Source organism: Gadus morhua, chromosome 12, assembly GCF_902167405.1.
Source record: "Gadus morhua chromosome 12, gadMor3.0, whole genome shotgun sequence".
Lineage (NCBI taxonomy): Eukaryota > Metazoa > Chordata > Actinopteri > Gadiformes > Gadidae > Gadus > Gadus morhua.
Window position 1 is genome coordinate 23427566 of NC_044059.1, and position 12931 is coordinate 23440496.

The following is a 12931-nucleotide window of genomic DNA, read 5'->3' on the forward strand; positions in this document are numbered from 1 at the left end:
ACCCCCGCCTCAAAGACTAAATAGCTAATCAGTCAACCATTCAGACATTATTCAACCATCAGGCTCTGAGGGTCAACCATGAGTTGACCTTGAAAGAATAATCAGCCAACTATTCAACCATTCAACTCATCAGTCATTCAGGCGCCGAGGGCAAACTTTATACCTTTGTATACGGTGATGTGTTTGTGCCCGCAAATGTACATGTGTTTACAAGAAATGTACAATTATTATGGTTAAAGGGGCAGTGTGTAATTAAAGAAATAATAAATATGTCCTCTCTAGAGTGTATTGTCCATCCTGGGCTTCTGTAGAACCAGCCGATGCAACATGGTGGCCTCAGTGGAAGAAAGGCCACTCGCTAACATAAGGAGCTCACTCTCAGTGAACAAGAACACAACGATTCTCAGTTTCATTTCTGCCAAGGCCATTCGATGACAAATAAATTCACCAAAAGTGGCAGCGTTTACTATTTTACTTTTTCTATAAATTGTACTATTCTTGTGTGTGTGTATGTGCGTGTGTGTGTGCATGTGAGTGTGCGAGTGCAAATTTATGAATGTGTGTGTGCATGTGTGCATAGATAAGTGTGTGTGTGTGTAGTTGTGAGTTTATGTGCATGCAATGGTACATGTGTGTGTGTGTGTGTGTGTGTGTGTGTTTATGCGCGTGAAGGCACGTGTGTGTGCGTGTGGTCAAGACGGCTCCTGATCAGCCCCATGAGCATGCGTGTCTCCAGGCATGCAGGTCTGTGAGGGCTTCAGCCGGCAGCGAGACGCTGAGGACCGTTGCTAAGGACACATTCATCATCACACTCGGAGTGCTGCATCTTGGAGCAGCTGGGGCCTAAGCGAGGGGCAGAGTGAGTGGGTCCATCACCCATCTGCCCGGCCCCCCACTGTGAGCCTGCTCAAACACTTCAAAGCCGCTCGACACGTCTCCATTTGAAAAAAAGACAGGAGGATAGAGTTAACAAAGGAAACTCTATCTTCTTTTCTTTTTCTCCCACAAAGCGCATCATGCAAATGATGGGCTGTAATATTCCTTTCGAATGAGTGGTGGAATAGAATTGCATTTCAAAACAGTAAAAGGCACCAGTGTGTGCATTCATGTGGAAAATACTTGCCAAAAAGTGAGTTTCCACTGGCACAGTCAGCAGAAGCTGTCTTAAACAACTTCATAGGTTACCTCCTTTTACACTGCTAGATCTAGTCACCTTTAGGGTAGGATAGTGTTGTGGCATCCAGCCAATTTCCAAAATGTCCTGCATTTGATATACAATGCTTCCAGTGGTCTAAAAGCATTCTCGACCAAAGGCCCGTTTTATACAGAGATCCTGCGACATTGCCGTAAAGAGGATTATCATTATGCTGGCTTTGCTTTTTTACACTTTTTTCACACATGCCTGCCCCCCTGTGTGCTTCTACATACCATGCCGGCATTCAGGAATCCGAGGCGTGAGGTGTAACACAACAGCCCCGGCGTCCTTTGTCATGTATAACATACGCGTCACTGGTGGCAACATTGCTTTCGAAACAATTAACAAGAATTAAGGTGTTTTCCCTAGGTTACCACTCTTTAAGAGCAAGCAAAGTTGGTTTGCATCGTAAACAACATGTTGATGCATAACGTTGCGACTTGCTGAGGCCGCGTAACGTAACAACAGCCGGTTCGCACAAGCGGCTTGCTTCTATGATCAGAAATACGTCGGAGAAACACTGCTCTGTCTCTTCTTCATAGTTTTTTTTATACCTCCCCCGGATAGGAGTCACACACACTGTAAGAATATGGGGCGCATATTTTCACACTATATTATAACGTCTTAATTTGAGATTTGAGGGGTACAGTATGTGTATTTTACACCACTTGTCCACCACGGATCAATATTGTCAGCATGCACATGCGCAGAACCACTAGGTACCACAATTGGATAGGTAGCCTAGATTGGCAGAACACCGGTTCACCTTTCCACACAGATGTCCATTCAGCTTCGTTACGGCCTCCGCTTCCGGCTTAAAGGCGGAACAACAATGCCCCCCCCCCCCCATGCCAAATTTGTACGTTTTAAACAGAGTATTCCCTCCTTGAACAGGCAGTGTAAAAGGGGCTAAAGATAGCGCAACCATGTTCCTAAATGTATCTACTAATGAGTTCTAGTGTGTACAAGGAGCAGATGAGAGAGCAAGCAGCGCCTCTGCATAATAGTTTGATTGGCCGACTATTGTTAGCATCCTAGGCTAACGGCTTCCCCCCCACAGGGGAGAGTAAAAAAAAACTACTTAAAAATTTGTTATGCAGCAGGATAGGAACACACATACAGTTTATTGCATTTGGTGCAATAATAGTAGAATAAAGAGATAATTTTTTTTGTGTGATTGCAAACATTGCAAATATAACGAGCATCAGCCGTGCATTTGTTTTTCATTGTTTTACTGGAGAAGTGCTGAACTTTTAAGGGGTAAATGGGATGTTTTGCAATCGTGTTCCTGGGGATCAGCATTCGCAGCCTCTGCGAGACCAAGGGGTTGCTGTGGTTGAAGACGCAACGTTGAAAAACAAGATTGTTATTTCCTGGCAGGAAATACCGTAACTTTGGCAATGCTTTCTTTTGGCAACAGCACAGAGGAATTTTTGATGCATTTTGTGTTTGGATGTGTGAGAGTCGTGTTTGAGTCTTGTACCACAAACAGTGGGTTTAGGTGAAGAAACACATTTTGTTTTGGGCTATTTAATTACTCTGATAAAATAATTGTAAAGTTACCAATACTGACAGTTGAGGATGTCTAACATTGCTATTGGATAGAACTTGTTATGAAAACAACAATTCATATTGTTATAATTATTAATATTTTCATTATCATCAGCATTATTATTTGAATATAGACTTTTTCCATCTCAGTAATTTCATGCAGTATGAAGCTGAACTTTACCAAAGTATAAACAACAACAACCTCCACGTCACTGAATCAGTTAAATAATCGTTCTCCAAGCCATCTCTGGTGCCGATGGCGTCACCGTGACCATGTTTCTGTTCTAAAATTGGGAGGTGTTCTGGGTTAAGCGGTACGTGTGAATTCGTCCCGAAGGATACGGTGTAACGGCTCCGGTATTTTAGAGGGAGGGAGAGCATCCCATAATACTGTGAAAGCCCCGACATGCTCTCCCTCTACATGTGGAGGGAGAGCATGTCGGTGCTTTCACAGTATTATGGGATGGTATTCCTGTCCTACTTTGAAGTGGATGATGGAAGTTCAGAAAACACCAATGTCAACTGGTAAGGCAAAATCATGACCAGTGCTCTTTTAAAACAGCAGGAGTCTATTGTCTAAGACAATAGACTACTGCCGTTTTTATAGAGCACTGGTGATGCTAAGTTTATAAAGACAATTTGTCTTTATAAACCTAGCATCACCCTAGGAGCAACAATCAGGACATGGCCATATTTAGAATACTCTGCTCGTGTTTAATCCTAAAAGGGTTTCAGGCCTCAACCATGTTTGTTTTGCTGTGAATGTTATCAGGCTTTCTGTTGCAATCAAAAAAAAATCGGTGTCTACATCAAAGTCTGCCATGGCGTGTAGCTTGTGCAGTACTGATTCGGTAGTCAGCGTTGCAGCAAAACAAAATCACATCAATAACTCCACCGTGGATAACCAACGGTTGCCTGAGGTAGTTCCGACTGTCCCCAGTGGACACCCACCGACGTCTCCTCCCTATCAGGTTGCATCACACTCCTTTACATCAGCGCTAATCAGAGCGGGAGAGAGATCCTTTATGGGCGAGTTGGGTAGCAAGCCATTGTAGCGGAACCCACGCAAGCAGAATATAAATAGAAAACAACAACACAAAGCGTCCACACACTTTTCATTGATCTCCTCAGGGAGGGGAGTTATACTCCAAACACTTGCATGTCTCCGATACAGTATGTGGGCGCCACACACCAGAAACCGTTTGGTCCATACCACTGTACCACACATCACTAGGGTGGATGAGGAAGGGGCGAGTCAGGATGAGATCGAAGGGGCAAAAGCACAAAGGATGATGTGACGGATTGCGGCCGGCAGCCCAGGGATCAGAGGCATGCCTCTTGATAAAAAAAAAAATCTGCCAGGGCTTCATGCAAAATGTTACCATAAAATACAGGAGAGGGTTACCCATGAAGAACAATTAATGATTCGCCATTTAGCCAGATGCTTTTATCTAAAGCCACTTCCAGTGAAAACAGAGACAGCAGGATCGGGGTGCTATTCCACTGCCATCTGCAGGTTACTGTATCCCTGTCCTCAGCCAACTCAAGCATCCCTGAGCAAGACGGCCAACCCCTCCCTGGTAGAATCAGAATTTACTGCAGCCGGTCACTTTGGACAAAAGCATCTTCTAAATGACTGAAGATTGATGAGTAGACAGGTCATTCTGGAGCAGGTATTTAGCTCAAAGATGCTTCCTACTAGCACAGCTGAGGACCAATCGGATGCAGCACCTGGCTGCGCGCCAGCAGCCACCTCGCTCTTCCCCATCCTTGAGGAACAGCAGGAGGAAGACACTCAAGCCATTAGCACAAAAGTTGCGCAATGTCAAGTTAAATTGGGCTTTAACTCTGTTGACCGGAGTGCTTCTCCTGAAACACAGAGTGATGGGCCCCCAGGGGCCCTCTGCCCGGCCCCTGCCTGTGCGATAGGTCAGCAGCTCAGAGGGCACTGCAGCGCGCCAGAACACACAGCGCAGGCCCCGGTGGATCGGATGGGGTGTTGTGCGGTAAGAGCTCAATGAGAGACTCCAGTCAACAGCTTTGGGAAAAAGCCCCCCAGGCAAGCTTCAGCACACACAGGCTGGCTGGAGTTATACTGTCCTGCTCCCGCACATAGCTGGTGGGAGCTTCGACGGGATGCTGCCTCGTATGTCTGTGTCCTCCTGTGACATATGCTTTGGGATGAACAACAACACACCAATCACAGTGACACCTCGGGACAATAAGGCCGGGTTGGGAGTTACACAACAACAGTATCAGACGATTGCTTTGACCTCAATCCTCATGCTTTCAGGCCAACACATTTGCCTCTGCATTGAATCTGCTCTATCACCCGGATCTGTGCACTATACTAACAGCTGTGAACTTAAAGCACATCATTTCATGTTCATGATACGAAACAAAAGGAATCTTCCCTACATTTGATACAATTTAGTAATCTTTAAAGGAAAACAAGATGGAACAATATATGCAAATAGTATATGACCTTAAGCATGAGAAGGGAGGCAAACAGCCATAAACACATCTTAGGTATTTAACAAGGGAATGCCCTATGCTGTGCATTACTCTGCAAACATCTAACTTCTCATAAATCAGATAGAGGTTCATAAGGAAATCATACAGAATTTCACTACTTTCACCTTTTTTCTCGTTTCGACATCTGTTCCGCCTACACCCTGTTACCTTGCCTTTGCTAAACTTGTCTGTGTGTAAACACACCCAGTACACTGAGTCCAGTGTCATCGGGCTACACTTTATAACACAGCCCTCTTTCATGCCACGTTCAGGCTAACAGCTCTAAAACACTGCGGGTGCTCAGCTCAGGGAAAGGTCCGAAGTCGTTTGAAGAGAGTTTCGGCGGAAAGTGTGCATCTGAAAAAAACGTCCGCTCTGATTTTTGCAGCTCTCTTTTAGAAAACATCTGAGTAACGGAACGCTTAATAATTCTGCGTAATGATGTGCCCAATTTAGTCGAGCAGGCTCAGTCTTTTAGTTTGAACGCTGTTCATTCATATTTAATGAAGCATTGGCTTCTGTCGAATCATGCTCTACCCTATGGCTCTGATGCTTAGTATTTTTTAAGATCTTGGTAATGATGATCCTCGTTTCATAATCATATGGAATCTGACACACGTGTACATACACTCACGCACGCAGGCCCAAACACACACACTGGGTTTGGGTCTACACAAGCATTCCCATTTATCACGTCTGTTTTTCCTGGGATTCTCCAGTATTTGATCCATCTCCTCTGTTTTCCTCCCTGTTTACTTATATTCTGTCTCCTGCATTGTTTACATTTCTTACGTATAAAAAAATAAAAGGTGGCAGTAGGTTAACGTGGATTGTAGGCATAAGAATATGTTTGCAATTCCCCTCCAGTAAAGAAGGTGGCAGTAGGTAAAACATTAGCTGTAACATCCCGCGACGAAAAGTCTGTCAATCAAACGGCACCCACCAATAAAACAAGAAGAAGAGGAAGAAGAACCGCACCCCGCAAGGATAAAAAAAAAAAATGGATGAACGAGACGGCTTGGCCCCATAAAAAGCGTGGTCTCGCGGTTGAAACAGTTGGCGTTGGGGGACATCGCCCCGCATCCACTTTCGTTGCTGCCTGTGAGTGTTTACCACTTTGTTGATGGAAGTGCTTAAAAAAAGAAAATGGATTTCACCTCGAGTCTGCACGGCCCGCCAGTACTCACTGAATGTCGATTGTCCAATCACATCGGCTAGACACGTGTTGCACTACACGCTCAATCGCATAGTTCATTGAAGTTCAAACTTCGTCCCGCCCCTTCAATACAAAGCAATCCCCAAGCAAACGCTAGCCTTCCCCACAGTCCCTTGCCCATCGCGATATTGCGTCCAATACAAAATGAATGTAACGCGTTGCCATACATGACGCAATGCTATCGGTGGGGGCTTCCCGTGAGAGGGATGGAGACATGGAGTGCCTGTCTAAAAGGCTAAAGGTTTGTGTAAATATCTAACCAAATGGCAGGAGGATTACCCCTACTTAAGGGCATCATTGTTCAAAGCCATGCCTTTTGAAAAAAATGGCACATCGGTTTTAGTTTATCACACGGAGGAGAAATTGTTGTGAGCTAGCATGACAAAACCTGCAAAGCAGAAGTGCACCCAAGAGGCCGAGAAACATGTCATGAGAATGACTCCACCGAAACAAAGAACTAATAACCAATGCCCAAGTTATGAAGCAGGGCGTTACTCGAAGCAGTATCTCACGTTGCTATGATGTCTTGCAGATATGGCTTTGAACTTTGACTCTCTCTTCTGTGATCGCTGATGCCTTGTATTGTCTACCGCCGCAGTACCTGACAATCTTTAGACATGACATGTTCCCCAACTAGAGCTGCACAATGCGGACACGTGCTAATTTCACTGAAGAGATTTGCTGTCCATTTGAAATAAACTCCAGATGGCATTCTTCTTCATAGCACTAGGAATGTGGATGATTATTACACAAAATCTACCCACAGCACAAGCCCTTCTGGACTGTCATGAAAAACAAATGCCCAAATCTTAAAAAAGTGGCTATGGTTCCTCATTGTCCTTCGCTCCCTGTAGAAAACGAAAACTAATTAAGGTACTCTCCGCATTCTCCTGAGGATATCAATGATTTGAAATCCTGTTTTTGGTTGGAGCAAACTGTTTACTTTCCGCATATCTGCTGAGGTCTCCCAAACAGCGTCTTACACGCGTGAATAGATACTGGGCACTTTCATACATGAGAAGTATTTACCGCTGATGCTCTCTGCGACGGCTGAGGAGACAGCTCAGCACGCTGGGCTTGGGCTGACAACCCCTCAGAGGGATGTAGCGAGGAGGCTCGATGGGGGTTTCTGCCCTACAGTCCACCTTCCCTGCATCCCCCAAGCTTGGGGAACCGGAGTTAGCATATCAAAGTGTCAGACGCTCGACAGCTAGCCTGCCGTAAGCACAAAAAAGCAACACAAAAAGAATAATAATACAAATATAAATATTAGCGTTTGGGAAAAGGGGCTGCAGTTGCGTGACCTTGGATACTTCATTGGGACAGAAGAAGGGGGGGGAGGACCAGAGGGCATTTCAGTTAGATCCTTGTGTAACTGTGGTAGAACTAAACGCAATGTGTCTAATGGGTTCAATAGACTCTGAATGGAGTATCTTTGATTTTATTAGACAAGCGCCGCTGATGCAAGTCTTGCCCCGGCCTTTGAAATCAAAGGGTTCCAGTGTGATGAGTAGGAGGAAGCTTGAAGCAGCAGATGTGTTTCGTTTTTTACCACTTGAACACATGCGGGTGATTACATACTGTATGTGGATAGAAAAGTACAGCATCTACGATTAACTAGTCTGACAAATCAGACTTTGGATTAATATCAAAAGTCTGATGACAGCCAAGCTAAGACCTGGGTGAACGTGGTATACCACTTTCTTTCTTTTTGCATTTGTTTCAACAAATTTTGTTGCTGGAGGCGAGAATCTGTATGCATGTAAATGACGAACACAAACTTGCCACAAGAGACACTTATTTAAATCCCTGTCAGAAAGCTTCATCCACTTATGCTAGCAGTTCTTGGTTTCCGGCCCAGACTCAGTGCCGTCTCCCCCCATAGTTCTGCTATAACACAGTTGGATCCTTCCGGATCCAACAGTAACTATTACCTAACCATTAAAGGGATTCGCCAACATTTCTGCATATTGCCGTTTGCCTGTCTGACCCAGACAAGACAAGTTGTTTAATTCAAAATTCATTAATTGTGCCTTTGCTTTCCGCTCGCCGCTTCCATTGATTTGCATATACTTTAATTACTTTCCAAAGATTTTCAATGTGTTCCTAATAGTTGCTTATTCAAAACAAGTGCCAGTAACAACACAACAAGATTATAGTTTGTCTACAAACACAGATTTAGCATTTTCTGCGCTGTGATTATTAGGCTGCCTTTGATGTGCCGCTGACAGGTAACCTTCCTCTATACTCCCCAGCCCATAGACGAATTTGGAATTAAACGACTCTTATAAATCTGGGTATGACAGATATCTCGGCATTTCCCTTTAACTAATTACCTATGAACTGATGTTTGTAGTCAGTAAAGGAGTACATCCCATATGTTTTCATAGGGCTGTGACTATCTGTGAACCGTCATTTGGTACACTCTATGTTGTGTCTTTCAACATCGTGACTTTATTCTGCGCTGGCTCCTGGGTTCCTTTTCCCCATATCAACCCATCAACTTTACATTCTACATACTTATGTAAACAGTAAACCGTCCCCAGGAAAGGATGCAGAATGAATACATGCTGCACTAACACATGCTGCATTTTTAAATGTACAGTACACTCGGTTAGCATTTGGACACACACACACACACACACACACACACACACACACACACACACACACACACACACACACACACACACACACACACACACACACACACACACACACACGCACACACCGGTGACAGATGGGTCTGTGTGTCCTTCCACAGGGAATTCTCTTAACCTCTGCCGCTGTGCGGACTACACACAGAATTCCGATTGCTGTCAACTGTCAAGTGAGAGCCCCAAGTTGGTTTCCACACATACATCTTTCAGATGTAGTCTAACACACAAGTGCCTCACCTCTGTGGCAAGACATGTGTAATGCGAAACCCATCCGACGGAGAAACAACCAGGTCTCCATTGCTACAAGGTAATGATTCATTATTTTAATGACACGCATTGTGTCAAATGTTGCGGTGCACTCCAACGTCATTGTAAGTCTCCCTGTTTGCATGTACACTAAAAACTAGACAGGCTATGGATTGCTGGAGGTGTGTAGGTTGATGTCATTCTCCCTAGAGTGCCGTTTTATGGGAAACAAGCTAGTCAGCTTGGGTCAACACAGACAGACAGCCGTTGAATGATTCAATGTGTCCATGAAGCTCATATGGCTCATGCAAATATAATTTACACTTAAAAGGTACAGGTAAAAGAGCATAACCGGCACAACCATAACCTATTCGTTAATTTTAAGGCAAAGCTCTCCATCAGGCGAGCGTAAAGAAATGCAGCGTTTTTTTGTGAGCTGCTCATGTGATAAATGTGTTAATTACCTGTGCATAAGTCCCAGCTCAACGTTGACTGTGAGGGGGGAAACTCATTTTGATTCTGTTGAAGCCTGCTAAAGATGCAGTGTGGATAATTTAGTGCCAATGTGTAATTAACACACTTTTAATTAGTGTGTAATGCCATGAAAATAACAATCGTTGTGTGACGGCTAAGATGGACCTCTTCATATCTACATAGGGAGCAGGTCCTCCACCAAGGGGCCCCGATACATTGAACCGCCATTTCTACAGGGAATCAGAACGGACAAACGGCTCTAGAAAATACTTGTTTCAAATGTATTATAATAATCGCTTTCGTACTTGTAAAGTATGACCTATAGTTTTACAGACAAAATAACTACAAAAACATTTATAAATCTATCAGAGAACCTCTTTACTTTACATTCGGCTCCTTTATGCTGTCATAGACGATGACATACTTTTTTAAGTACCAGCCTACGTGCCACCGCAGCATCTCCAACTGCTGCTGAACGTTGAAGGGGTTAAAACTCACTCTGTTCTTGTGACTCCTCCACTTCTGCTTATGTAATCACAGCAGGTAACTCTGTAATGTGGGCAATATGTCTGCACTGATTCAGATGTTCGTTGTCGCGTAATTGTTTAATTACACAAGCAGAACGATCTTGATTTCAAACACATCAAAGCCCAAACGAGAATAGGTTTTATTTTGTCTAAGCAAAATGGCAGAACACAGCTGTCAAACACAATCAGGTCTGAGCAGGTGTCCACCAGAAATGGATTCTCCTCGTTCTCCTCAGCCTGAATCCACACTGACCAAGAATATATTCAATACAAATTTTTAGTGAATGATCCACCCGTGAATGGATATACGCCTTTGATGACCAAAGTCTGCTGAATGCTGATCTTAACCAAGCACGAAATCGTCTGGAATAAAACATGCATTTCGATGGGCTCTTGGTGATATGCCTCTCTGTTCTGTTTTAATAATGCCACGACTCCCCCCCCGTGAGAACTCTGGCAGAAGCCCAGATCAGGACAGCAGAACAGATGGAAAAGGAACCCTAATTGGCAGCAGGCCTATGGGGGGCTGGGGTGTCATGAGATCCGGCCGATACCTTGGCGAGCGTGTTGGAAAGTCATGGACCCAGTGCAGTGTAGCTCCATCAAGATACAGAACTGCATTAAGTTCTCCTGCCGCATACTGTTGTGCATAGACAGGAGGAGGAGGAGGAGGACGCAAAGTCCTGCAGCTCAAACTCACTTCCTGACAGTTGTGCCCAGCCATGGATGTGAGTGTGAATGTCAGTGCTAAACTTGACAGCTTGGAAGGTGCAATGTGTTGGTTACTTACTAATAAGTAACAGTTCTGTTCTTGTGGAAAATCTGAATGCAAGCATAATACAGGGAAAGTCCCATTAAAACATTGACATTTTAAATCCATGTTGTAGGCTCTTGTGTAGGCTATGAGGAGTAAAACCCCGATTTACACACGTATTAGGTAAGAAACCGAGGCTTGATAAGGCATAGGCATACTGTTTACACGATTATTTACATCTGCCAAGCAACTGAATGTCGCACACAATCATGAACTTGCTATTCAAATTGCCTTTGATAATCGTCTCTGAATGCATTGAACTACTATTCTGCTATTCAATTGTAATAGCCGACTAATTGATCAATATTAGGCTTTGTCTCGTTTTAAAGGATCTCTAGGCATCAACGCACGACAAATACCACAAAATCCATTGTCGTTGACAGCTAAATGATATGCACGTTTACGCTTACATACCAGCATACACCTACAGAGCCTAGGTCTTTTGCAATTCTACATTTCATCAGGGTCTACATACAACAGCTATTTACATCGTTAACTATAATTGGTCAAACGTTGCATTCTGAATATAGGCTATATATGATGAGGAAAAGTCCGCTATTAGATAACGTTACATCTGCTTATTACTAAAACGTACGCATACAGAACAAAACTGTCCATTCGGCACACTTTTACTGTAAAGCCAAACAGAACAGCTGATATGAATCGACAGAGGTCTAAAGATGATCGGGTCCATGAAGAATTATCCTTTGTTGTGCTGTGGAGAGGAAAGACTGCGTTTAACAAAGACGGCTCCACTCACCATAGTAAGAAGAAGGAATGTCCGTCTTTCTAGCCATTGCACTTCGTACAGAGGATGCACCGTTTGGGTTTTAGGGTTTGCATATGAGACGCGAGGTGAATCACGGTTTTAAATGGTCCTGTCACTAGATAAATACAGTACCCCGAGATCTCGATCCGGGCTGCCAGACCACGCAGCACAGCGTCGACCGTGTTTACAGCACGGGACAGCGTCATTAGTTATTCTAGCGAGAGGAAAAAAAGATTTCTTAAAGGAGACGCTAGGATTAAACATCTTCTATTGTCATCGAGGACATGGATTTCGTTTTTCCTGGCTATAATCCATCGAAGAATGCTCGTATATTGAGGCATCGTTCCGTTTGGATAAAGACGCATAGTCCTACTTTGTGATCAAACTACAGTTGCCATGTGACACATCATTGAAACTAAGAAATAGTTTGTACTGTTTGTACGTGTTTTGCAGCCTATAGTCGTGGGACTTACGTTTTTAAACTGTAAACCGCAAGTTCATCATATAATATATTAAACATATATAATATCCGTATATATACCGCAATTTACAAGGCATTTTACCCCACAACTACACATTCTTTGAGAACATTCCCACGCTTGCTGGTCCTTTGTACAAGAACACTGCCCTCTGCAGTGAGTTCTGCGATGGCGCGCGCGCACAAACACACACAGACGCACGCACGCACACACACACACACACACACACACACACACACACACACACACACACACACACACGCACACACACGCACACACACACACACACACACACACACACACACACACACACACACACACACACACACACACACACACACACACACACACACACACAACCATACAAACACAATCATAAAGACACCAACACCCCCCCCCCCCCCCCAACATACACACAACTCCCTCTCTTTGCCACAACATATAATTCCAGTAACAGCTGCACAATAGTTATCATTTATGATCAGT

General features: G+C 44.1%; 1 protein-coding gene across 4 annotated transcripts in view; it reads right to left on the reverse strand.

The window, feature by feature from the left end:
* slc44a5b (solute carrier family 44 member 5b) overlaps positions 1–12181 on the reverse strand; it is a 35466-nt gene extending 23285 nt beyond the window's left edge. For 2 of the 4 annotated variants that reach the window (XM_030372079.1, XM_030372082.1), the window contains exon 1: positions 11958–12180. In XM_030372079.1, coding sequence (XP_030227939.1) covers positions 11958–11994 — 37 coding nt within the window. In that variant the 5' untranslated portion in view covers positions 11995–12180. Of the gene's footprint in view, positions 1–11957 lie in introns of all 4 variants that reach the window. The other 2 variants (XM_030372080.1, XM_030372081.1) reach the window with 2 other exon arrangements.
* Positions 12182–12931: the final 750 nt, after the last annotated feature.